At 41.4% G+C, this 26,409-nt stretch overlaps 1 protein-coding gene across 1 annotated transcript in view; it reads right to left on the reverse strand.

The window, feature by feature from the left end:
• Window positions 1–25,993, reverse strand: part of LOC148107469 (small G protein signaling modulator 1-like) — an 84,560-nt gene extending 58,567 nt beyond the window's left edge. The window contains 1 exon segment of the mRNA XM_087857173.1: window positions 25,647–25,993. Coding sequence (XP_087713299.1) covers window positions 25,647–25,993 — 347 coding nt within the window.
• Window positions 25,994–26,409: the final 416 nt, after the last annotated feature.

A 26,409-nucleotide genomic window follows, 5' to 3' on the forward strand; every position in this document is an offset into this window, starting at 1 on the left:
AGGGGGGTGGGAGAATGGGATAGGCTGGTTATGGGTAGTAAGGAGGGCATGTATTGCATGGTGCACTGGGTGTTATACGCAACTAATGAATCATCGAACGTTACATCAAAAACCAGGGATGTACTGTATGGTGACTAACATAATAAAAAAATATTTTAAAAAATAAAATAAAAAATGTAAAAAAAAAAAAAGGTCCTGTTCTAGGCGGGTTACTCCTAGCACTCACTTTCTTCTCCATCAAAAATAGGTATTTATTTACAGCATATAGTGATAATTTAAGAATCTGTCACTTTAGACTTAACATCCAGAAGGCATGAAGGCATTCCACCATCTCCCTGAATATATTTTTTCTTTCCCTGCCAATGACATCATGATTAACCTAATGACCCAGGCTAGATAATCTCTTCTTTCCACAAACGTTAGGCACTGTTGTAAGAATGGATCGCAGCAGTGAATACAGTAAAATCCCTACCGTCATAGAGCCTGCAGTCTGGAAGAGGAGAGTAAAACAAACAAAGATATGCCACATGACACTGAGCATGTAGAGACAAATGCAAAGCAGGGAAGAGAGGATGTCTGGGGGGACAGGCTGCTGCTGTTTTATACTGGGTGGTCTGCGAAGGTGACATTGAAGTGTAAGACCAGACAGAAGTACGGATTCCAGGGGAAAGTATTCTGGATAACAGGAATGACAAATGCAGAAGCCTGGAGGCATGTTTAGCAGGTTCCCAAAACTGCAAGGAATCCTGGTCGGTAAGAGGTGAGTGAGGAGCAAACTTGGTCCAAGAGGCACAGGGTGGCCAGATAGAGTGGCACCCTGAAAGGCACTGTAAGGACTTACAGAGTACAACAGAAGACGAAGTTGGAGGGTTTTAAGCCAACCGAGGACACAATCTAATTTGCTTGCCTGTGGGACGAACAGACTACAAAGGCCCAAGGGAAGACATAGTAATATTTCAGTAGTTCAAGCAAGAAATGAAAGTAGTTGGGTCCAGGATGGTAGGGGAGAGATGGAAAAGAGGCTGGATTCTTACATATACTGAAGGCAGAACCAACAGGAGCGCAGTGTGCACAGAGGGGAATTTACTGTGAGGCTTCTGGACACTTTCATTAGCTTATGTTTCTGGAAAGTTTGCAAAGAAAAAAAAAACCCGCGTGTGTGTGTGTGTGTGTGTGTGTGTGTGTGTGTGTGTGTGTGTCTTTTCTTAAGATCTTTACTATATATGCTTCAGGCCCCAGAGACCTTGGATCTCATCCCTGGGTGTGAGAGACAAGATGGGTCAAGGATGACTCTAAGGTTGGGGGCTTGAGTAACTGGTAAATATACCCAATTGTTCTGTATTGAAGTTTTTCTTTCTTATTTCTTTAGGGCCTACTTGGTCATACCTTCCTCGGTGATGCCTCCACGTGGACCGTTAGGAGCTGAAGCATTTGCGTTCTAGAATGCGGGCTTCACAAAGTTATTTTAACCCCCTCTGTTCAAGGAAATTGACCAATGGTCTCTAACCTCCGGTACAATTTGAATTTAATACACGTCAGCGTGTTCATGCTCATCCGGCGGATCTGGATTTCTACCAAAATCATTTCAGCTGCCTTTTCTGGAATGTTTTCAGCTGCCACCCCCTACCACTTTTTGTAAAACCTGAGGTTGGAATTTGGGCACTGGATATTTCAAGTTTGACAATAGTTGCATGAAGAGGGTTGGAGGCAAAGGCAAAATTTTAATTACAGCTTTCGGTATGTTTATTCTTTTCCCTCTGAAGACTGAAGTCTGCCCACTTTGTTATATCAGATGGTTAAATCCCAATTTGAAAGTCCATTTAAATCATAAACGCAGAGCTACTCAATGTCTTTTATTAAAATGAGGCTGAGAATTAGGGAGTCAACTAGATGGGTGGGTGGAATAAGAGCAGGATTCCCAGAAATACCACTTGCTCTTTCCTCTGATATCTTTTCAGAAGAAACAGTAAGCATACCTCACAACCAGAGATATTCAGACTCCAAAATCTACACAAATACAAACATATTTATGCACCAGCACACTCTGCTTGAAGGTGCCTTGGAGAAAGAAATGAGGATACATGAATTTGGAGGCTAGTTTGACATGAAAATTGTGGCTATCCCTTACAATGCCTAAGAGAATAGATGCATGTGAGGGTAACTGGCAAGAGCTTCACTTCCTCCATTGATTACCAGGTTTATTTTGCGCTGACTTGATTGCTTCTCTGAGGGAAGTTATGGATTCTGCTTAAAAAGCGTCTCTTTTTTTTTCTAGGTAGAAGAGGCTCATTCTTTGAGCCTACATATGAGTGAATGTAGCTGCTAGAATGCACCCCCCCCAAAATAGAGGAAAAACGTAATTGGCTCTAACCACCACTTTAAGGTCTTTCAAGGGCAAATGCTTTAGGACAAGGTGGTTGTATGTAGGTCAGGTGCAGGGCGATGCATGGTTATTTGGGACCTGTGAGCCAAATGGGACGAAGGAACTGACCTCCACACCCCTAGGAGCATTTTTTTTAAAAATTGTACCCTACAAACTCACTATCTACTCTTTGCCCCCCAAATGATTTGTCTGGTAAGCATCTTTGGGTCTGTTCTTGCCTCTGCCATGTGGCTTTGTAGGTCCTGTTTCTCTGCTGAGTGAGAAATGATGGTCGGTGTTCTAATGCCAGTCATATCCTCATCCCCATCGCTGCAAGATTTATGCTTGGGAACCCTCTTCATGAATACAGCAAAAAGCCTTTAGTTTGTTTCTAGAATGCTCGTTGCTGGGACGCCTGGGTGGCACAGCGGTTAAGCATCTGCCTTCGGCTCAGGGCGTGATCCCGGCGTTGTGGGATCGAGCCCCACATCAGGCTCCTCCGCTAGGAGTCTGCTTCTTCCTCTCCCACTCCCCCTGCTTGTGTTCCCTCTCTCGCTGGCTGTCTCTATCTCTGTCGAATAAATAAATAAAATCTAAAAAAAAAAAAAAACCCCTCTAAAACGAATGCTCGTTGCTGCAAATATCGAAATATGCTCCAAGATCACCTTTGGGAGAAACCAATGACATGAGCAATTCAAAGTCATCAGTCTGATGAAAATTGGATCAATACGTAGGTGAGAAGCAATGAAAACCACCTGAGTTTTCAAAACTTTGCTTATAGATGTATCTTGAAAAGTTCCTATATGAACTTGAAAATCTGTCTTCCTTAAACTCTTTAAAACAAGAGATGGTGGGAACTAAGAAGCAATGTGAAAAAATTATAATGTAAGCTTAAGTAAAAAATAATTAAATTGTATATGCCATAATACAACTATATAAAATTATATTTTACATGGAAAAATTACTATAGAGGACCATTAAAAAATGGAAAGTTTTATTCAACCTTCTTCAAAATAAAATAAACAAAAGAAAACCACTTGGTTGCTGAGATTCCTGGATGCTGTAGGAAACCAGGAAATTAAATGCCTAAATTTGACCTTTATTTGGGACAAGAGTGAAGTTTCATTCTGCAGCCGCTTGGTAACAGTGACACTGTGACTATATTGTTTAAGTGACTGTCATAGTCAGCAGATTTGTCTTCCTATTACTTCATGGTCAGTTAAGAAACACACATTCGATCTAGAATTTTTATTTAACACCAGATAGATTTTCCATGGTTACCAGCTGTAGTGTAACAATAATAATTAATATTCACGGCCTGTGCCTGGCACTATTCTAAATCAACTTGTTTAATCCTCACACAAGCTAATGAGATAAATCAAACTATTTTCATCCTCCCCCCTTACAAATGTGGAAAGCATGGCCCAGAACATGCTAAGATATTGCCCACATCATAAGTTAGTGTCAGAACGAAATTCAAACCCTGAGCAGACTGGCTCCAGGGTCCATGCTCTGAACCAGGAGTCAGTGAACCGTTGCTATAAGGGGCCCATATATATATTTTAGATTTTCAGGCCATCTGGTCTCTGTTGCAACCACTCCACTCTGTAATTAGAACAGGAAAATACCCATAGACAATACGTGAACAAATGAATGGGGCCATTTTCCAATAAAACTTTATTTGTAGACGTGAAATTTGAATCTCATATGATTTTCATGTGTCATGAAATAATCTTTGTTTTTTACTTTTTCAATCCTTTAAAAATGTAGAAAACATTCTTAACTTGAAGCTTGTACAAAAACAGGTTGTGTGTTGTTGTTGGCCCGGGGGCCATAGTTGGCCAATTCCTGCTCAAAACCATTACTACCACATTTTGAAGTGAGCGGAAAGGCTGAGGGTGCCACCAGGAGAAGGGTCAGGGTGACAAGGGAGACATCAGTGTAGGAACTTTCCACCAGAAGTCCGCTGTATGAGTTTGAGTGAAGAGAAGGACTCCAAGTAATACAAGTTACCTTAGAGGTTGGGGCACTTCTGAAAACAGTATGTTTGGGGGAATTGTCTCCTGGCCTAGCCCTCTGAACTCTATTCTGGATGACAGGAACTATAAATAAACATAACTAAACCTCTGTAAGACAGCATACAAGCAACTGCTTTGCTACCCGCTGAACAAGTAGACATCTACAGGTGGACGGGGGAGGAACATTTATCACACCATTGTTCACAACAGCCAAGATATGGAAACAGCTAAGTGTCCATCCAAAGATGAATGGATAAAGAAGATGTGGTGTGTACATACAACAGATTACTGTTCAGTCATGAGAAAGACAGGCATGTGTGATAGCACATGGATGGACCTCGAGGGCAGTATGCTAAGTGAAATAAGTCAAACAGAGAAAGATAAATACTGTATGATCTCACTTAACGGTGAAGTCTAAAAAAAGCCAAATTCATAGAGAGTATAATGGTGGTTGCCAGGTCTGGGGGTTGAGAGAAGTGAGGGGATGCTGGTCAAAGGGCACAAACTTCCAGGTCAAAGATGAATGAGTTCTGAGGATCTAATGTACAGTACGGTGATTATAGCTAATGATACTGTATTATATACTTAAAAGCTGCTAAGAGAGTAGATCTGAAATGTTCTCACCTGAACTATACAGGAAAGCATATGGTAATTACGTGATGTGATCAAGGTGTTAGCCATAGCCGCGGGGGTAATTATTTTGCAATATATGAAGGTATCAAATCAACATGTTATACACCTTAAACTTACACAATGTTATATGTTAATTATATCTCAGTAAAGCTGAGGGGGAAATGAGTGGAGGGGGCATTCTCCTGAGTATCTCAGATCACGGTGCCAGAAGGAGATGTGACAACCTCTGTGAAAACGTTTGCACGGCCAGGTAGCTACTGATGATATCACCTGGCAAAGGTCAGAGCAGAAGAAAAGAAAGCAACGTGGGCAGATGGGTGTGAATTCTGAGTTACACCCTCTGGGCTTTTCCAGAAATACTAGAAGGGAGACTTGGCAGGGAAAGGAGGGTGTTGAAAGTGTAGAACCAGAGACCGATAGGAGTTCTTTTTTTTTTTTTTTCAGTTTTGCTGAAATATAATGACATATCGAATTGCATGTGGTTAAGGTGTGCGATGGGATGACTTGATACACTTCTTTTTTTTTTTTTTAAAGATTATTTATTTATTTATTCGACAGAGATAGAGACAGTCAGCGAGAGAGGGAACACAAGCAGGGGGAGTGGGAGAGGAAGAAGCAGGCTCACAGCGGAGGAGCCTGATGTGGGGCTCGATCCTAGATCGCCGGGATCACGCCCTGAGCCGAAGGCAGACGCTTAACCGCTGTGCCACCCAGGCGCCCCCCCCCCCTTTTTTTTTAAAGATTTTGATACACTTCTATATTGTGAGATAAGGACCACAGTAAGGTCCCCTTCTGTCACTTCTACCACTTTGTGTGTGTGGTAAAAACATTTAAGATTTACTCTTAGGAAGTTTCAAGGACATAATACAGTATTGTTTTTTTTTTTAAGATTTTATTTATTTATTTGACAGAGATAGAGCCAGCCAGCGAGAGAGGGAACACAAGCAGGGGGAGTGGGAGAGGAAGAAGCAGGCTCCTAGCGGAGGAGCCTGATGTGGGGCTCGATCCCATAACGCCGGGATCACGCCCTGAGCCGAAGGCAGATGCTTAACCGCTGTGCCACGCAGGCGCCCCATAATACAGTATTGTTAGCTATAATCACCATGCTGTACATTGGATTTCCAGAACCTATCTACTTTATAACTGGAAGTCTGTGCCCTTTGACCAACTTTTCCCCCTCCCCCCAGGCCCTGGTAACCACCAATTTCCTCTCTATTTCTATAAGTTCGACTTTTTTTTTTAGATTCCACATATACATAAGATCGTACAGTATTGGTCTTTTTCTGTCTGATTTATTTCACTCAGCCTAATACCCTCAAGATCCATCCATGTTCTTGCAAATGGGAGGATTTCCTTCTATTTCCACGCTGAATAATATCACACTGTGCATAAATACACCACATTTCCTTTTCCCATTCATCCGTTGATAGGATATTTCCATATCTCGACCATTGTGGATAATGCTGCAGTGAACATGGGAGTGCAGATATCTCTTCAATACCCTGTTCTCATCTCGTTTGGACACACAGATAAGTAATATTCTGAAATGCTTTCACATTCATTAGCTCACTAAAATTGAGACCGCTGTTTGCTGTCTGTAACTGTCCTTGGTTTCAGAATTCATGTTTTTTGAACGTCCGCCTTTTTATTCTCTTGAGAGAACCTACATTCAGCCTCGGATTGTTCGTGCCACAGTACGAGTAACTCCACGTTTTAGGGATTGTTCATTGGGATTACAAGATTTTAAATTGGGATCGTTCGAAAGCCATTCTTTGAATCAAGCAAATCTGTGATTGCCAAGCCCATTAATGATAGCTTAACAAACTTTTCACGTTAAAATGCAGTCAACATTCTAAAGTAATACTCTGCAATCTCAGGGTATGGCTTCAGCCCAAGATGGTTTCGCCTCCTATTTGGGCAATATTCCCGAGCTCACTTTCAAGATAACAAGATCTGTCTACACACTTTGCCCAGATCACCGGGCTCTGCTGCATCGGGGGAGGGCGCCCCAGGGCTTTCTACTTACATAGTTTCTTAGTCATGTTACTGTGGCAGAATGTTCTTATTTAAACAAGCCCTTCCCTCCCATAAAATTAGGCCTCAGGGTTCGTTTCTCAGAACCATTCATACCACAGAGGCAAAAAGTCTTTTAGGAGAAGTAAATTCGCTTATGTTCTTTGTGGAGACAAACTCCAGTTAGAAATGGCCTGACTGCTAATGTCTGTCCTTGTTAACTGGGCATGGCCCACACTTCAAGTGCCCAGAGGGCTCTAGCCCTGGGAGTTGTGTTTTGATTTCTCCTGTAATTTGCCAGAAGGGCCTCTATCCAAGGAGGTCACAGGTCTCTATGAGGCAAATTAAAACGTGAGCCAATTTTGAGTAGTTGCTGGGGTGAGTGGGGGGATTCCATTGGCCTTGATGCTTGGAATTTTTTCCTCCAAGAGGTACAGTTTCAGGGATGTACACAGACGCAATTAAAAATTACTTGGGGCACGATTTGACTTTTTATTTTATGTTCTCTATACTACTTATTATCTTTTTAATAAGTGTGGTAGACACAACGTGATCCCCAAGGATGTCTATTTCCTCATCCTTGGAACCTGGGACTATGGTACTGTATGTACATGGCACAAGGGACTTCGCAGATGTGATTAAGCGACAGATCTTGAGGAGGAAGCAGCCAGGAGCCGAGGAGCCTTCTAGAAGCTGGAAAACATAGCAAAAAGGATTCTCCCTTACAGTCTCCAAAAGGAATACAGGTTTGCTGACACCTAGATTTTAGCCCCTGAGATTCATTTTGCACTTCTGACCTGCAGAACCCGAAGATAGTAAGTTTGTGTTGCCTCAAGCCACTCAGTTCGTGGTCATTTGCACAATAGTAACAGGAAACGAACACACTCCGTGTGTATTACTTTTACTACTTTAAAAAAAAATTTAAAGAAATAGAAACAAACAGATGTAAGCCTGTTGGTGGAGGAAAGGTGGGAAGTGGGATGAAATCCCACCCTCTTTCTTGGTGAAGGCAGGCAAGGCCATATTTTGATTTTGCATGTATTCATTTTAAAAGTTTTAACCAGGCTGGAAAAACTGCAGGAAGATCCATTGTCATGGAAACCCAAACACGGGATTATCAGACATGATAATCTGTTTTGAAAGACTTTCAACCTGAAGAACTTTCTGCCATCCCACCCACCGTGGTGCTGCCCAGGGAGGTTGGCCTAGGGATCAAGCTGACACCTGTGCATATGGATATCTCTGAGCAATCTAGGCCCTGTGAGAGGGTGATGGCCCCACTCGTGGCCTTTTATTGAGAAATCAGTGTGGCCGTCAGGTAGGATTGGTAAGAGATCCCAGGACAGTGCCTAGGAAAGATGGGCATAGCTCTGTCTCAGCCAGGTAGGCAAGAGACCTCCCTTCCTTCATCCCATCTTCTCTCTACCATTCTTTGGGGTGACTGTTTTCCCCAGTGCTGGGACTTTACACTTCAGAAGTACCTAGCAGGATGACTTGTAAGCACATCGTTAATGAATGTTGATATAGTGATTTGGAGAGCACCACAACTCTCAGACTTACTGGTGATCACCTAAAATGGCACTCTTCACCCTTATCCCTTCACTTTTATCACAACTGTGTGCAGGATTTAAAACCACCAGAGATGTCCTTGGTAGCCAGTCCAGGAAATCTGGTTGGAGTAACTCAAGTGAAATACAATCTTTCTTCCAATGAAAAGGAGGAAAAGAAGGTGGTGGCAGGGCAGGTGACAAGCCCAATTGGGAGTTTGGAAGTGTAGTTGGGGGGAGGTGGGGGACTAAAAGATTGCATTACAGCTCCTTTTTGAAAACTGCTTTATCACAACACTCAGCGCCACTTGAAAGGATCTGCATCTGTCTGAGGCCCTAGAGTGCTGAGGTTTTTCCTGCACCTGCCAAATCATTCCTGAAACTGACACTCTTTTTCCCAGCCAATGGAATCGTTCTATTAAAAATTGGAATGAGTCGACTTTGCAGTGCTTTGGTTGATAGAAGAAATAGTCATTCTTAGCAGAAAACAAACAAACAAACAAAAAAACCCTGCTTGGTGCATAAGTACCAGGACAAAGACAATGTTTAGTCAAAGAACAGGGAAAATAAAGTACTCAATCTAGGGACAAGAATTCCTCCTTTAAGGGACCGTTGTTGTATGGTTGAGCCAAGGTATATGGTAGCAGGATAAAAGGACACTGACAGATCAGTATAAAACCATCACAGAGCCCACTTCCCCAGTGAAGAAATTGCCTTCAGGTGAAGCCCAGTGATTGACCCAAGATCTATTAGGTGGTAAGTGGCCGAGCCAGGAATTTAATACAGATGTCCTGACTCCAAGCCCAGTGCTGCCTACTTATCAAGCTGCCCAGCTGTCAGAAAGACTGTGATGCCAGCTGTTTGTAAGTGTCTATCACTTCTGCTCACACTTTCTTAGCCAAGCAAGTCACATATCCATGAGGCAAGACATACAAACCTGGGAGCGTAGTGAATAAATGGGAACAATGATATAATCTATATCATTTCCCTCTGTCCCTTGGACCCAGTGGTGGTAGCAGCTGTTGATAACCCCTAAATTAGCTCACCCTCCTTGGGCTTTTTTTTTAGAATTGACAATTACTCTCATTAAATCCTCACCAAAAATTTGTAGTCTGCATTATCATCCTCATTTGATAAATGAGAAGGCTGAAATTCGAAGAATTTAAATGATTTTCCCAAGTTTAAAAACAATGGACTAAAACGAGTATCCTCAGAGGCCAGAGTTCAGAATCCGTGTTCTTTCTTCCCCTCTAGCATGCCTTCCTTTGTGGAATTGGACAAAGCACACATGTGTCCATGTCGGAAGCAGATGAGGATGACTCCCATGAAATCTCTGGGGGACATACAAGGACACTAGAGATCTGAGCTATGTGACCGGCATGAGTCACTGAAGAGAAGTTCCAGCCCTTTGTTGCAAGTTTGTCTTTCTGTAAACCCAAGGGGTCATACCAACAGTTACACTTTCTTCTAAGTGAAAGGTACAGGCGGTGAGGCATGGCAGCCAACAATTCTGCTACATGCTCTGCTTCCTGAGACACTTAGCCTGCAACCCATCACCTTTCTGCCTCTGTTTCCATCAACACTCCGTAGACTGCTAAACCTCTAGGTGGGGTAGTTTGGGTTTTTAAAAAATAAGCACCAGGCCCATTGCAGCATTCACAACAGCCAAGAGATGTGATCAATGGATGAACGGATAAAGAAAATGTGGTATATACAAGCACATATTATGCAGCCTTAAAAAAAAAAAGAAAAAAAATTCTGTCACATGCTAAGACTTGGAGGAACCTTGAGAACATTATGCTAAGCCAGTTACAAAAGGAAAAATACTGTGTGATTCAACTCATATGACGTCTCTAAAGTAATCAATAAATAGGAAGGTGGTGACCAAGCGCTGGAGAGAGGAGGGAGGAGGAATTTGTTTTAATGGGTACAGAGTTTCAGTTCTGTAAGATGAGGAAGTTCTAGAGATCTGTTGCACAACAATGTAAATATACTTCAGGCAACTGAGCTGTACACTTAAAAATGATTCAGATAATAAACTTAATGTTATGTGTTTTTTAACCACAATTTTTAAAAAGAGAAAAAAAATTACAACTAATACACACACGTAAGAAGTAGGGTTCTCCAGGCTAGAAGTAGGATGCTGGCTCGGGAATCATTACACAGCTTGGAGATGCCAATCTAGGCTGTAACTAGGTAACTAAACTGTAGCTTTCGGGCTCACCATGCTTAATCAGATTGGAACTCAGCCATTGAGCTTTACCGGTCTTTACCGCTAGATGGCGTTAAATACTACCTGTGCTAATCTGCAGAGAGAACAGGGGAAGAGGTCTGTTGAGGCAGATTTTTTGACTACTCACAGTGCACAACTACCACAGTGCTTTTCATTCCAAAGGCACTGGATAAATATTTATGCCGTTGAATTGAAGGGACTCTAATAGCATCTGGTGTTGACTCTCTTGATTTGAAAGCTGTCCTCCTAACAACCAACACACTGTCATGGAGTCCCCACTGTGGGCTTCCAACTGGTCTCAACTCCACATCACTCGGCGTTTGTGCAGCTCGTGGCTGCGTGCTGACACTGGATCTCCAACTTCTGCTTTTCCTAGGACCTGGCTCCTGGGTACACTTCCCTGATTTTGCTTCTCTCCTCCAGTTGGATTTGCGACCCTGTCCGTGTCTCCCTCTACTTTTGCCCTCTGCCCTCCTGGACTTCATCCAGTCTATACTTTTCCATTTGCTTCCTCCTCTCTCCGTTTTGTGTTTTCAAACCTTGGACACAAAATACCATTACATTTAGCACAACCCGGGGATTCATTGGAAGATAGTACTAAGAGTTTTTAGCATCTCCATATGACAGCCAGTGAAGGTTTGATAACAAGCCTTCTATACAAAGTAAGCACCAATAAGCCATTCTTGTCCCCCTGATAGAAATACATTGGTGGTGGAATCCTTAGTCTTAGAGGGGGTGCCTTTCAGGGAAAATCTGACCCATCTTCCTATCTCTCACTTACGGTAATCTGAAAATATCCAAATACAAGTTATCACTGTCAGACACACAAATTAGTACAAAGGCACATAAAGGCCTGAAACTCGATACCCGTGTGTTTTTTTTAATTAAAATAGGAAGGACCACCCAAAATATCCTGCAGATGCTCTTTTTTGCCCTAATAGTGTTTTATAATAATTCGTTCCTCTGTGTGAGTTCTTCTAAAGATGATAAGCGAAGGCTGAAGTGATGGAAACATACATTCTGGAAGATCTCCTACAGGAGAGATACCAAGACATAGCCATAAAGCAGACAAAGGCAGAACAGCAGCCTTGAGGTTGATTGCTGATCAGAAAGTTCTACCCCTGGCTCTGTCCGTCACCACCTATGGGACCTTGGCTAAGTTATTTAGGGACTCTTAAGTTCTGTTCTGTTCATCTATCCAATGGGGATAAAAATACTACCAGCCTGATAAGGTTATGACAAGTAAGTACAAAGATCTATGTAAAGCTCTTAGCACAGTAATCCTTAATAAGATTTAGGTAAGTGGAAATAGTGAAAGCAACACAAAACACCAGTTTCTAATGCTAAGCGAAATAAGTCAAGCAGAGAAAGACAATATTCATATGGTTTCACTCATTTATGGAACAGAAGTAGGAAGATCGGTAAGAGAAGAAAGGGAAGAAGAAAGGGGGGGTAAACAGAACGGGGAATGAACCATGAGAGACTATGGACTCTGGGAAGCAAGCTGAGGGCTTCAGAGGGGAGGGGGGTGAGGGATTGGGATAGGCCGGTGATGGGTATTACGGAGGGCACGTATTGCATGGTGCACTGGGTGTTATACGCAAGTAATGAATCATGGAACTTTACATCGAAAACTAGGGATGTACTGTATGGTGACTAACATAATATAATAAAAAATTATTATACAAAACAACAAAAACAAAAACACACCTGTTTCTGCCATGAAAGGGCAGGTTTTAAAAGAATTCTGAAAATTCAGAACGAATAGGCTCTGGCATAGCTGCAATTTATACTTAGAACAGTGGGTGGCGCTAGTACCATAGCTATCGAGCATGACCTTGCCCCTGACAATTTTTTTTTTTTTTTTTTTTAAACAGCATTCCTTTTCAGCTTTCTTCTCCAGGAATAGCAACATTTCCCCCTTGATCTTTTAATTTTTGTTATCCCCTTATAATTTCATAGGCTATTTTCAGTAGCACAGTAAATTATCTCTATTTTAAAACGCAGACACAAATTGCCATGGGCTGATTTCATGAAATTTTAAAATTTATTTTGAAGTTTTGCCCTCTTTCTAATTCATTCCCCAAACTTAACTGTATTGTTCTATTATGGGCATTGAAACAAATATTTCACATGTGTGAACATCGTTCATCCCAAGAAAGTTTCAAGCCCCTTTTTCTAGGATACCATAGGATATGTTTATTAGAAGGAGTGTTTGAAGAAAAGACTGAGCATAGCAGGAAAACTACCAATGGTTCTGAAATCATCCCTCAGTTGCTTGGTGGATATGCTCATGGTTAATTCAGCAATGATTACAATTACATGTGTTTTTTTTCTTCTTTTTAATTTTTAAATTTTTTAAAAATTTTAAAAGATTTATTTATTTATTTTAGAGAGAGAGAGAAGGAGCGAGCGAGCAATAGAGTGAGCACGCAGGGCGGGGGGGCATAGAGGGAAAGAATCTCAAGCAGACTCCCCACTGAGCGTGAGCCCAACTCAGGGCCCGATCCCACAAGATCATGATCTGAGCCAATACCAAGAGTGGGACGCTTAACTGACTGAGCCACCCAGGCGCCCCTATAATTATATTTTCCAATTCAATTTGTGTTGCTCTCACAAATACCTTCATGAATTTTATTTCCTATGCTGTTGTCATTGCAACTAAGTTCAGGTCATTCTCTAGGCTGGCCTAGAAGCTACAGGTTGGACCTTCTTTGGTGCCTCAGGCTTGAACTGTAACATGGCTCAGGGCTCCTTCGCATCACAGGGTTTAGAGATTCTCTAAGAGTTAACTCAGTCCCTAAGGGTAAGAGGCTCCCTCAGAGCCAACTGTAGGCAAACACAGGCTCAGTGCAAAATGTATTTGTGCAACCACACCCCAAAGTCTTGTTTGCTGCCATAGTTCTGTGGTCTGAGCAAAAAGGGTGGTGTTAGCAGAGATCGACAACAGGGGCACGGCTGTCAGCTTGGGAGGTGAACTCTGAGGGTCCCGCTAATGCCTCTTAGGGGAGCAGCAGCCACCAGACTTGCAGAATTCAGAATGACATCCTACAACCCACTGAAAGGCCCATTCTACCCAAGAGAGCACGCTACTGACAAAATAATAGCAACCGGCGTGACCTGTTTAAACTTCTCCGTGACAGGTGAAATAATTTTGAAGCTAAATTCTCTTCTGTGTTTGAAGATGGGTCAAGTTTAACCCAACTTTGCAGAAACTGAAATATCACACATACCATATGGTAGTAAATTTGGTGAAAGAGCCTCAGTGGGTTTTGTTTTGGGTTTTTTGTTTTGTTTTGTTTTGTTTTGCCTATGGAGTCCCCATACATGTACATCAAAACAAGGGAAAAGAGGGAGAATATATTTGCAAATGACACTACAGATAAAAAACTGGTATCCAAGATCTACAAAGAACTTCTCAAACTCAATACACAAGAAACAAATAAATAAATCATAAAATGGGCAGAAGATATGAACAGACACTTTTCCAATGAAGACATACAAATGGCTAACAGACACATGAAAAAATGTTCAAAATCATTAGCCACCAGGTAAATTCAAATCAAAACCACACTAAGATACCACCTTACGCCAGTTAGAATGGCAAAAATAGACAAGGCAGGAAACAACAATTGTTGGAGAGGATGTGGAGAAAGGGGATCCCTCCTACATTGTTGGTGGGAATGCAAGTTGGTACAGCCACTCTGGAAAACAGTGTGGAGGTCCCTTAAAAAGTTAAAAATTGAGCTACCCTATGATCCAGCCATTGCACTACTGGGTATCTACCCCAAAGATACAGACGTAGTGAAGAGAAGAGCCATATGCACCCCAATGTTCATAGCAGCAGTGTCCACAATAGCTAAATCGTGGAAGGAGCCAAGATGCCCTTCAACAGATGACTGGATTAAGAAGATGTGGTCCATGGGGCGCCTGGGTGGCAATGGGGCGCCTGGGTGGCACAGCAGTTAAGCGTCTGCCTTTGGCTCAGGGCGTGATCCTGGCATTATGAGATCGAGCCCCACATCAGGCTTCTGATATGAGCCTGCTTCTTCCTCTCCCACTCCCCCTGCTTGTGTTCCCTCTCTCGCTGGCAGTCTCTATCTCTGTCAAATAAATAAATAAAATCTTAAAAAAAAAAAAAGAAGATGTGGTCCATATATACAATGGAATATTACTCAGCTATCAGAAAGAACGAGTTCTCAACATTTGCTGCAACATGGATGGCACTGGAGGAGATAATGCTAAGTGAAATAAGTCAAGCAGAGAAAGACAATTATCATATGGTTTCTCTCATCTATGGAACATAAGAAGTAGGAAGATCGGTAGGAGAAGAAAGGGATAAAGAAAGTGGGAGTAATCAGAAGGAGGAGTGAAGCATGAGAGATTATGGACTCTGGGAAACAAACTGAGGGCTTCAGAGGGGAGGGAGGTGGGGGAATGGGATAGACTGGTGGTGGGTAGTAAGGAGGGCACGTATTGCATGGTGCACTGGGTGTTATACGCAACTAATGAATCATGGAACTTTACATCAAAAACCAGGGATGTACTGTATGGTGACTAACACAATATAATAAAAAATATTATTATAAAAAAATACACCAAAAAAAAGAAAACTTATAAGAAAAAGAATCTAATAAAAATGTATTTTCTTAAAAAAAATAAATATATGATAAAATTCTGACTGTTTGAAAGTATTCGTTGTTGATTCTGTTAGCCAGTTATATAATCAGCACACAATAACAATTTGGTGTCAAATGCATGTCTCGCATTTCCTTGCATTGGATAGAGCAACCCTGAATACTGCTCTAACCACGGTGTTACCGGACCTCACTTCTTATTTCTGGCGAATGGGAATACGTGACAGCGCTGAAGTGTGATGCCGTGTGCCAGTTTCCAGGACACGCTCCTCATCAAGTTGAGGATGAATGTCTTATTCTTAGTTTACTAAGAGTTTGGATTGCGAGCGAATGCTAATTTTAACCAAATGCCTTTTGTCTATCCACCCACGATGGCTTATCCATACTGAATCCTTGAAGAGATGCACTAATATTTCATTCCGAATCTCTATTTATAGCTGTATTTGTATTATATTTGCACAAATATCAATGTATATTTTTTTTCCTCCCACATTTTAACAGGTTTTTCTGCCAGGGTTATGTTGTTTCATACGATAAGCCAGCAAGCATGCCATCTTTTCCTATGGAAGAGTTTATATTACATCCTCAACGGATCTCTTCTTGGAATATACAAAAAGCATTCGCCTTTATGGCTAGGCCTGCCACGTTTCTTAGACGTAGTATTTTGACGACATTTTCGATGTCTTCTCTGCTGTTTGGCCGCCTGAGGTTGTCTATTTCTTGGCTCAGTTTTGGTCATTTACATTTTCCCAGTGAATTCTGTTTGTGATGTTGACAATTTATTAAGTGAGAACTATATGCATAATCTTATGTAAATTTGCTCCTCTAATTCTGTGGTCCTATGTCCTTTGGTATTTTTAGTTTCATATTTATGTTTCGTTTTGTTTTTAAGTAGGCTCCGGGCCCAGTGCGGAGCACAATGCAGGGCTTGAGTTCAGGACCCAGAGATCAAGGCCTGAGCTGAAATTAAGAGTCGATCACTTAATCGGACTGCGCCACCCCGGCGCCCCTGTTTTTCTTTGATTCTTGGCTGTGTTCACTACAGGTCTATTCATTCTATTGGTATGCTTCTACTTCAAATGGCTCACAGAACCTTAAGTAAAATACATGGCCATTGCAATTTTCCTGTTGTTCACATTCTAGGTGAATAGTAGTTTCCTGTCTTCGAAGAACACACTTATACTGAAGAATTCTAACATTTGAACCCAGGCAATGAGTTACAACAACAGGTTCCATACATACTATTACAACTGCTATATGAAAAAAACACTTTAATATAAAATATAATACAATTAAATTCTTAAATCCACATGGTAGGTTTAAAAAAAAACTGAATGCTTAATGTATTCTTAAGTAGTTACTTCAATAAATATGCATTGATGCGCAAAAAGTTTTTGTTCGGTATTACAGCATATGCAAAGATGAAAAATAAAATTATCCCTTACCTGCAAGTTCTTTAAATATACTTTAAAATGGGGATCAATGCACATAGAGCCCTAATACACAAATAGAATAAACGCCGTCATAGAAGCCCGAAAGTCCATTTGAACACAGGGGATAGAAAAAATAACATCTGTGTGGAATGGATCTTGTCATCAAGTCTCCCTTTTGACAGGCTGCTATGAAAAAGATGTGAAGTTATCTATATGTGATGTTTCTTTCTTTCTTTTTTTTTTTTTTATTTATTCGACAGAGATGGAGACAGCCAGCGAGAGAGGGAACACAGCAGGGGGAGTGGAAGAGAAAGAAACAGGCTCATAGCAGAAGAGCCTGATGTGGGGCTCGATCCCAGATGGCTGGGATCACGCCCTGAGCCGAAGGCAGACGCTTAACCGCTGTGCCACCCAGGCGCCCTATATGTGATGTTTCTTGTGCATTAATACGTGTTTTCTATCTGGTCACGCTGAGAACACAGTTGTATGGGAATAACAAAACAAAACCAAAACCATATTTCTCCAGACGGTTAAGAGACAGAAATTGCAGAGGATCCACGAGACTTCTACTATATAAGAAACACAAACTGACAAGACAGTATGACAATCACTCTTAAATGGAACTGCAACCCTATAATCAATCACAAAGTCATTATTGAGAACCGTCAGTCTTCTAAAGTGGTAGGTCTCAACAATCAATGGCCCTGGTAATTTTACTAATATCTTAAAAATAAAACCTAGGACACCGTTCTTTTTGGTATTCAATAGAATGTGGGTGTGGTGTGTTTATGTGTTCAGGAAGGTAGAACTACTTTTTTTTTTTAAAAGATTTTATTTATTTATTCGACAGAGATAGAGACAGCCAGCAAGAGAGGGAACACAAGCAGGGGGAGTGGGAGAGGAAGAAGCAGGCTCATGGTGGAGGAGCCTGATGTGGGGCTCGATCCCATAACGCCGGGATCACGCCCTGAGCTGAAGGCAGACGCTTAACCGCTGTGCCACCCAGGCGCCCCCGAGGTAGAACTACTTTTTAAAAATTTTATAAAAATTTTTATAAATGATGTTGAGGGAAATTTTTATTTATTTATTTATTTATTTATTTATTTATTTATTTATTTATTTATTTAACAAACAAAAAAGTGGTTTATAAACCCTGTTTTGCCTTTGCTTAGTTATTATGCAAATTTATGTCATATATGAATCCAGCTGTACTTCCGAATAAAAACATTCTGACTTAGTCTTTGAAAAGTTGAAGCTGTACTCGTCAAACCTTTTTTTGTTTTGGCTTTTTATGGAAAAAATAATGTATAAATGATGTTGAGAGGGGCGCCTGGGTGGCTCAGTCAGTTAAGTATCTGACTCTTGGTTTTGGCTCAGGTCATGATCTCAGCACAGAGTTTGCTTGAGATTCTCTCCCTCTCCTTTCCCCTCTGCCCCTCCCCCTGCGCTCTCTCTCTTTCTCTCTCTAATAAATAAAATCTTAGAAAAAACAAACCTATCTATGATGTTGAGAGAAAAAAAAGGACAGTCTTCAAAATGATCAATGTTTCATAATTTTAACAGAAAAAGCATGCATTAAACAAGGTGGAAATACTGTAATTCAATACTCTGGCATTTATAGCATAAAATATATGTCAGCAACATACACCGTAAATATGATTTTTGAAATTATACTCTCAAATACTTTTAAAGTTGTTGTTACAGGAAAGTGGAAATTTTATCCTATCCTTTAGTGAGCTATATAAAAGCAGTACTTAATATATTTCAGTGCTATGTCTTCAAATATTTTTCAGCACTTAACTATAAATCAGAAATGTACATCTCAGAATTTTATGCATCTTTACTGATTTGAGAGGATAAATCTTTTGTTTAGTATTTTTAATTATATTATTACTCCTAATATTATTTATGAGTACCTGGCTTGCTTTTTTTTTTTTAAGATTTTATTTATTTATTTGACAGAGAGAGACAGCCAGAGAGAGAGGGAACACAAGCAGGGGGAGTGGGAGAGGAAGAAGCAGGCTCCTGGTGGAGGAGCCTGATGTGGGGCTTGAACCCAGAACGCTGGGATCACGCCCTGAGCCGAAGGCAGATGCTTAACCACTGCGCTACCCAGGCGCCCCAGTACCTAGCTTTCATACAGAAATGTGTAGGAAAGAAAACAGGTCAAGCACATTCAAATTCTAACTCAATGAGTTCGCAATTCTCACGAAGAGAGGTTTTATCAGCAACCATAGACGGTGCTAAGAAAAATGAAAAAGACAAAGGAGCAATTGAAGCAGGTGGGTTTGCCACAAAACAGATGGGCTTAAGAAAGAGAAAAAAAAATGATTTCAGACAGAGGGAAAAGAGTAAACATTAATCAGAATGCTCTTCCAAGTATATAGGGTTGTGTGAAATGAGGTGTGAAGTTTGGAGTGGGTGGAGAAGACAAATTTATAACACGGAGGCAAACTTACAACGAAGCAGTTATGATATTTGAATTTCTCACTTCTTTGTCATTAAAAGACCTTAAAATCTTTGAGAGCACACTCTAAGAATTGGTTATATTTGCTTAAGGAACAGCTTAGCTACATTTGCATTATTTCTTAGTTTATACCAAAATTCTTTAAAAATGACATGCTTAGGGGCGCCTGGGTGACACAGCGGTTAAGCGTCTGCCTTCGGCTCAGGGCATGATCCCGGCGTTCTGGGATCGAGCCCCACATCAGGCTCCTCCGCTGGGAGCCTGCTTCTTCCTCTCCCACTCCCCCTGCTTGTGTTCCCTCTCTCGCTGGCTGTCTCTATCTCTGTCGAATAAATAAATAAAATCTTTAAAAAAAAATGACATGCTTAAAGATACTTTATGTGGATCTGAAAATCTCACAAGAATATAAGCTCTACGAATAATGATTTTTAATTATTGAAAATACCTTATCTTTATAGTTTGCCTTTATATCTCATGTTGTACATATATGCTTGTTTTCTTTTGATTTATATTCAAATGCCATTAAAGGTTAAGCAATTTTCATTTATAGATTAAAAAGGTTCTTATAAACCAATAGTTGCGGTGAAGCTCTAAAACTAGAGATATTGGAACACTTTTTTTTTTTTTTTAACATTCTGGTAGCTCAACAAAAACAACTTAAATGCAGCTTATGAGGCCTGAAAAATTCTGGAATAACATGGGTTAAGCACATGCTTGGTCCGGACAAGTCCAGCAATTTATTTAAGTAACCTTGCTTTCAGAGAAAAATTTGAAACTTACATAATTGACGAAATATCACCTTTACTTCATTGTACATGGCAACTCAGAACAACACTTATTTAATAATTATTCATTTAACTCTAATTAACCTCTCTTCACTTTACTAGAAGTCGGGGCCCAAATTCAGTCACCCTGCTGCCCGCATCCCAAACTCTTACCTTTTCTTCCCTCCTTTGCGCCTGTCAAAACCAGAATAGGGTATGGACTCCAAGGGTCAGGACTTGGTTCTTGCACCTGTTAGCTGAGATCTATAGGAGACAAAGGCATGAAAGCCAAGATTTGTGTCCGTATAATTTATGGCCCAGTAATCCCATTAGGTTTATCTACATATGGTTCAGTAATCAACTTCCAATGCCATTCTCCAAAATGACCAAATTCAAATCAAGTCTACATTTTTCAAGCTGTTTTCCCCCATGACACTCACATTCCTACTTGCATTAAAGATAAGTCTTGCTAATTGGGTTCTGAGTCTATCCCAGTATGCCCCATTTAGGGTCTTTTCTATTTTTCATTCTGTATCTCATCTGAGTTTTTAACCTTTCTGTCCTGCTGCTTACTTTCTATTACTATGTAAGTACTAAGTGATAATGGGACGTCAAACAAGATGAAGGTATAAGACATATATAAACAATATTTAGCAACAGGCAGTCATTGTTAAATTTAGTGAAAATAGTTTCATTCAACTATTAGGGCATGGGAAACCAGGTATCAGCAGATGCTCGCTTTCAATCCTTTTTCCCTATTATTGTAAGAGTAATTCCTCAATTATACAGTTCTGGCAACTTCAGTCTTTCAGTTAAAATACTTTCACGGGGGGCGCCTGGGTGGCGGAGTCGTTAAGCGTCTGCCTTCGGCTCAGGGCGTGATCCTGGCATTATGGGATCGAGCCCCACATCAGGCTCCTCTGCTAGGAGCCTGCTTCTTCCTCTCCCACTCCCCCTGCTTGTCTCTCTCTCACTGGCTGTCTCCATGTCAAATAAATAAATAAAATCTTTTTAAAATAAATAAATAAATAAAATACTTTCACAGATTCCAATTTCTCTCAAGATAAGATACACTTAGCTTAGAAAGCTCAGCTAAGCATAATTCATTTCTTCACATATGCCCCCATTTTTTGACTTTGGCAATTCCTTTGGGTTGGAACAGTCCTGAGCTATTCTTCACTTGGCTCCATCAAGACCACATTCTTAAGATGTTGTTATTTCATCTTGGTGTATGTGGGGTTTATGTGAATGCTTTAATCTCCAAACTAAATTAGAGCCTCATGATGTCTGCACCCACTGACAGAAAATCTTATTTTTAATACCGGTGTCACTTAGCTTATACAAAATGCTTATATATATTTAATTCCCATGAAGGTATAAACTTTGTCTTTGTGATCTTCAAATAAACCATCAGGAGATTGCACAGTTAAAGAAAAATCTAATAAGTGAACGGATGCGTGACTGAATCAATTGTGGGTGGATAGGCAGAACTGTCAATGAATGAGTAAATGCTACTTTGTGAAAAATCTGAGTTTACAGAGTTACAAATCTATGCTAAAGACTGAGTTATATATTTAAATCAAGGTTGGGATAAAAAAATAATGTGCATTTGAGGGAGGTCCATAAAAGACTAGGAAATGCAGAATTTTTTTGGTGAAATTTAGGAAGTTATTGCATGATTCCTGACAAATGGTTATTGTACTTAATTCTCAGAATGCAGTAGAAATGATAAAGGGATGGGGAAGATAATCTTTACTTCTCCATATAAACAGAGACTTGGTTAAGTACTTTACTTCTCTAAACCTGTTTCTATCAGTAGACCAGATGATATTAATACCTATTTAAGGACAAATTAAATAATTAATTATTCATAATTTGCATGTGCCAGTCACAGAGTAAGCATTTAACGTTACTTGGCATTACATTTCTTATGTCATGGATCTCTTTTGTTATTTACTTGCTTATTTATGTTTGAGAGAGAGAGAGAGAGAGAGAGAGAGAGTGAGTGCCTGTGTGAGCGAGGGGGAAAGGGGGAAGAGCAGGGGGACCGGGAGAGAAAGAATTCCAAGTAGGCTCCACACCCAGGGCAGAGCCTGATGTTGGGCTCCATCTCACAACCCTGAGATCATGACCTGAGCTGAAATTGAGAGTCAGAGGTTCAACTGACTGAGCTACCCAGGCGCCCCATCATGGATCTCTTTTTATGTTGTTGCCTTGTTCCTAATAATCTTCTGGTTATTTTTGGATCAGGCCCAACCGAGTCTCTCACTGATAACCACACAAAATGTGCAAATACACAGTTCCTATTACCATCACGGAGTGAAGGTAGGAAAATGATAGTTTTTGAGAGTTCGCACATTCGACAAATACTCATTCGAAAACATAACAAATGCCAAAATCTGTCTAGGTCCTGGAGATACAGTAATTGACACTTGTTGTTAAGTGTTATGAAAAAAAATAATAGATGGAGAAATGGCAGTGCCATCTTTCAACCTGGAGTTATGGTTTGAATTGCACTTTTAATAGAGTTGTCAGGGAAAGTCTTTCTGAAAAGATGACACTTTATCAAAGACCTGAATATGTATGAAAGGAGTGGGAATAGCAAGTTCAAGGCCCTGAGGCTAAAAGGTGCCTAGCATATTTAAGGAATACTAAGGTTGGAACAGAGTAAGTAGAGAATTAGAGGTCAGAATAAAGATTAATAATAACAATGAGAGGACTAGATAATGTGGTTTTCTTCTCAAGAGTAAGAAGGGTAATCACTGAAGAGTCTGAGTAAATGAAAGATATGATAGGACCCAAGGATATGGACAGCAAGATTTGAGAACACAAAGGAGATATAATATACTGTGCAGAGAATAGACTATAGAGGCAAGCTTAAAATCAGTAAGACTAGTGAGGAAACTATCACAGTAATCCAAGAAAAAAGATTATGATGGGTTGAACTGGGGCAGCAGGTATGGAGTCAGGGACGTGGACAGTGTCTGAAAGGAGAAGCAACAAGACTGATAGATCACACAGGGGTTATTAAAGAGAAGAGAGAGTAATGACTCCAAGTTTTTTATCCTGTGTAACTGCTAGTTTCTGCAAAGTAGGTTTTCATAGAAGCAGGTTAGGGTAGGGTGTGGCAGGGATACAGATATGCTCTCAGGACCCCTTCAAGAGAGGAAATCCGTCCAACTCAGAAGAAAATGGCTAGCTGATCGCTGCCAGCTCACTGCTAGCTCCTTCAGGGTTTGCTTCAGCTCTCTAGCCAACATCATGCTTTTTTCAGGACAGATCCAGCAGAAGAGCTAAAGAAGGTGACGGTGCCACTTCCGGAGAAGGCGTGAGAAAGTCATTCAGGGACATAGTCATTTTTGTCCAACATGAGATACTTCTAAAAAGGGCAGTCTTTGCTCCAGGGCTTCTCACTGAGCTGGTAGACACTGCCGGAGCAGCATCCTGGTCTAGTAACTCCCCCAACTGAATCACGTTTCCTCCCTTTAACGTTCACAGCTGTAACCCCTGACAAGTCTTCCGCATTCCGAACTCACTGTCTGCAACACGACTTCTCAGATTTTCAGGGAACAGGCTGTCCTAGGAAATTAATTCATCTGAGAAATCAAATCTTCCCACTTGGTCCAAATCTCTACAGAGAACGAAGTACAGCGCCGGCACGTGCATCAAGCGTGAGTGCAGGAATGAAGACTCAACTTTCCTTAGGGCGTCAGCATCTGCTTACATGGCCGGAGCACGTCCATGTCGGAAACTCTAGATGAACCTTTCCTCGGGCAAAAACGATGGTATTCCACGAAGTCTGTTTATTTCGATGCCACAATCCCGTAACAGAACAAATTCCTTTTCTTCACATGAATGTTCTTAAAATGTGTGAGATCAGCTGTCACAGTTTCTTCTATTTTCCTTCATTGTAAGCAGAGTATGACTTTTTTTCTAACTTTCCTTGTACTTGTCGTTTCCTCTTTGCTGTTAGCACTATATTCCGACAACCCAAAACTTAGGAAATTTCTCAGAGCAGACCACCCAGATTACTTCGTAGGTAAAAAGCAAAATGTAGAAAATAGTAGTGTTGACACTTACTTAAAATTTTTATTATTATGATTTTAAATATGGCAAATTTAGTATCATCATAGTGTCTGTAAGTATATTGATATATATCTGTTTGTATATTTATGCGTGTGTGGTTTTATTATCTATGTCTATAACTATATTTAATCATTTATCGTGTAGTAAAAAGGGCATTAGATTTAAAGACACAAACCTAAATTCCTAATTCTGATTCTGCTAATTCTTATGTATCTGAAATAGCCCAAGTCGTAATTGCTTAACTTTGGGTTCCTAATTGTAAAGAGTGGTATAATAGATGTGAACATTTTGTAAACCATATAAATACATAGCTATGAACACAGATAATTACATAGTTATGACGTGGCTGTTGGTTTAATTGTTTGTATGTCAAACTGGTTAGCTCATCTATCATAACATTCACTGCATGTTTGATATCTGATTCAATTAGCAGTTATCCATGCAGTTTAAAAGGCATGAATCACTAGCCCATTTATATGATTACTTGATGATACACTTGTAAGCAGTTCATCTAATTTATCTTGGAGGACTAGCCTAAAATACTGTCTAAAGGTAGAGTTAGCATGCACTTGCCCATTTATTCATTTTGCAAAGTACTGTTCAGTATTTATTGTATTTCAGAGGAAATGTGCTCGGTCTAATCCAATACTGTGACATTCTGGTAAAATATATAATAAGGTTATTGCTTAAACCATTCACCCTCAATAGCTTAAAAAATGTAAATAATCATAAACTACAAATATGTATATTTAAGATATTTTTAAATTCCAAGATACAGTTCTGCTTTTTTATATTAATATAAATTATCATTATTTTCTTTATAATTTATATAAGGAGTTAAAACCATCTTATTTTAATTTCTCTTCAAATTTGACATGGTATATAATGGAAAGCCATTAATATGAATGAAATATATCTACATATATATAGTTATAAATAAATTATGGAAAATATGTCTTTATATATTATGTATTTTGAATGGAGATATACAGAATTGAGTCATTTAAGAAAGAATTCATAATACTTGTGTATAATTTTAAACAACCAGATTAAATCATCCATTCATCCATCCACCCATCATTTATTCTATACACTGCATAATGTTTTGTTTCCTTCTGTCGTCACTCCAATTTCTCTGAATGTGAAAGGGGAGAAAGAATTTGTAAAGAGGAGTGTCTGAAAAAATATGTTCGTTAATACTTGCCTATCCAACCTTCCAACAAAAGCAACGCCCGCCAGGCTGGAGGCCGCAAGGGTGACCCTTGAAAGCGGGGCCCGCTGCGCTGGAGGCCGCAAGGGCGACCACGGGAAGCGGCGCCCCTGCGGGAAGCACTGGCGGTGGCGCCCTTGTTGGAGGCAGCACCAGGCGCGGTGAAGGCCGCACGGGGTTCACGGAAGCCGCGCCTCAACCGGAGGCGCCGGCATCGGTGCCCTTCCAGGAGGCGGCACCCACCGAGCTGGAGGTGGCCGAAGCCCACACAGAAGCAGCGCCCTTCGAGGAGGCGGCGATGACTTGCTGGAGGCGGTACCGGCAGCAGTGAAGGAAGCAGGGACGTGCACAGACGCGGCGCCCTGCTGGAGGCACCACCAGCGCGACCGGCGCACTGCAGGCCTGCAAGAGACGACGCAGGCGGCGCCCGCCGCTCCCGGGGCCTCAAGCTGGAGGAGGCGGCGGGCGTCCACGGAAGCGGCACCCCTGCCAGAGACGGCGGCAGCAGTCCCCTTGCTGGAGGTGGTGTCCGCAGCAGTGCCTTTCTTGCAGGCAGCGCCCGCCTCACTGGAGGCGGCAGGAGCAGTCATGCATGCGGCGCCCCTGCCAAAGGCTTCTGGGACCGCGCTCCTTCTGGAGGCGGGGCCCGGTGCGCAGGAGGCCGAAGGGCACCCGTGGAAGCCCCGCGCGCTGGACGGCCCTCCTCACTTTAGTGCGGCAGGGACTCCGGCGTGGATGCAGATGGCGGCGCTGGAGGCTTCAGCAGCGTTGATGAAGTCAGCAGCGGTGGCGCTGAAGGCGTCCTCGGCCTCAAGGGAGTCAGCGGGAGCAGCGGCGTTGCTGGAGGCGTTGGAGGCCGTGCAGGCCGTGCTGGAGGCGGCGCCAGTGGCGGTGTTCCTGGAGGGGCGTTGACTGAGGACGCCTCGGTGCTGGAGGCAGCCCCAGCGTCGGCGGCGCCTCCCTCTGACGTCAGTGGTGCCCGGACTCTGGCATTGAAGGCAGCATC

This window comes from Ursus americanus, chromosome 30 (genome assembly GCF_024610735.1).
Source record: "Ursus americanus isolate L20-20 chromosome 30, mUrsAme1.1.p, whole genome shotgun sequence".
Classification (NCBI taxonomy): domain Eukaryota; kingdom Metazoa; phylum Chordata; class Mammalia; order Carnivora; family Ursidae; genus Ursus; species Ursus americanus.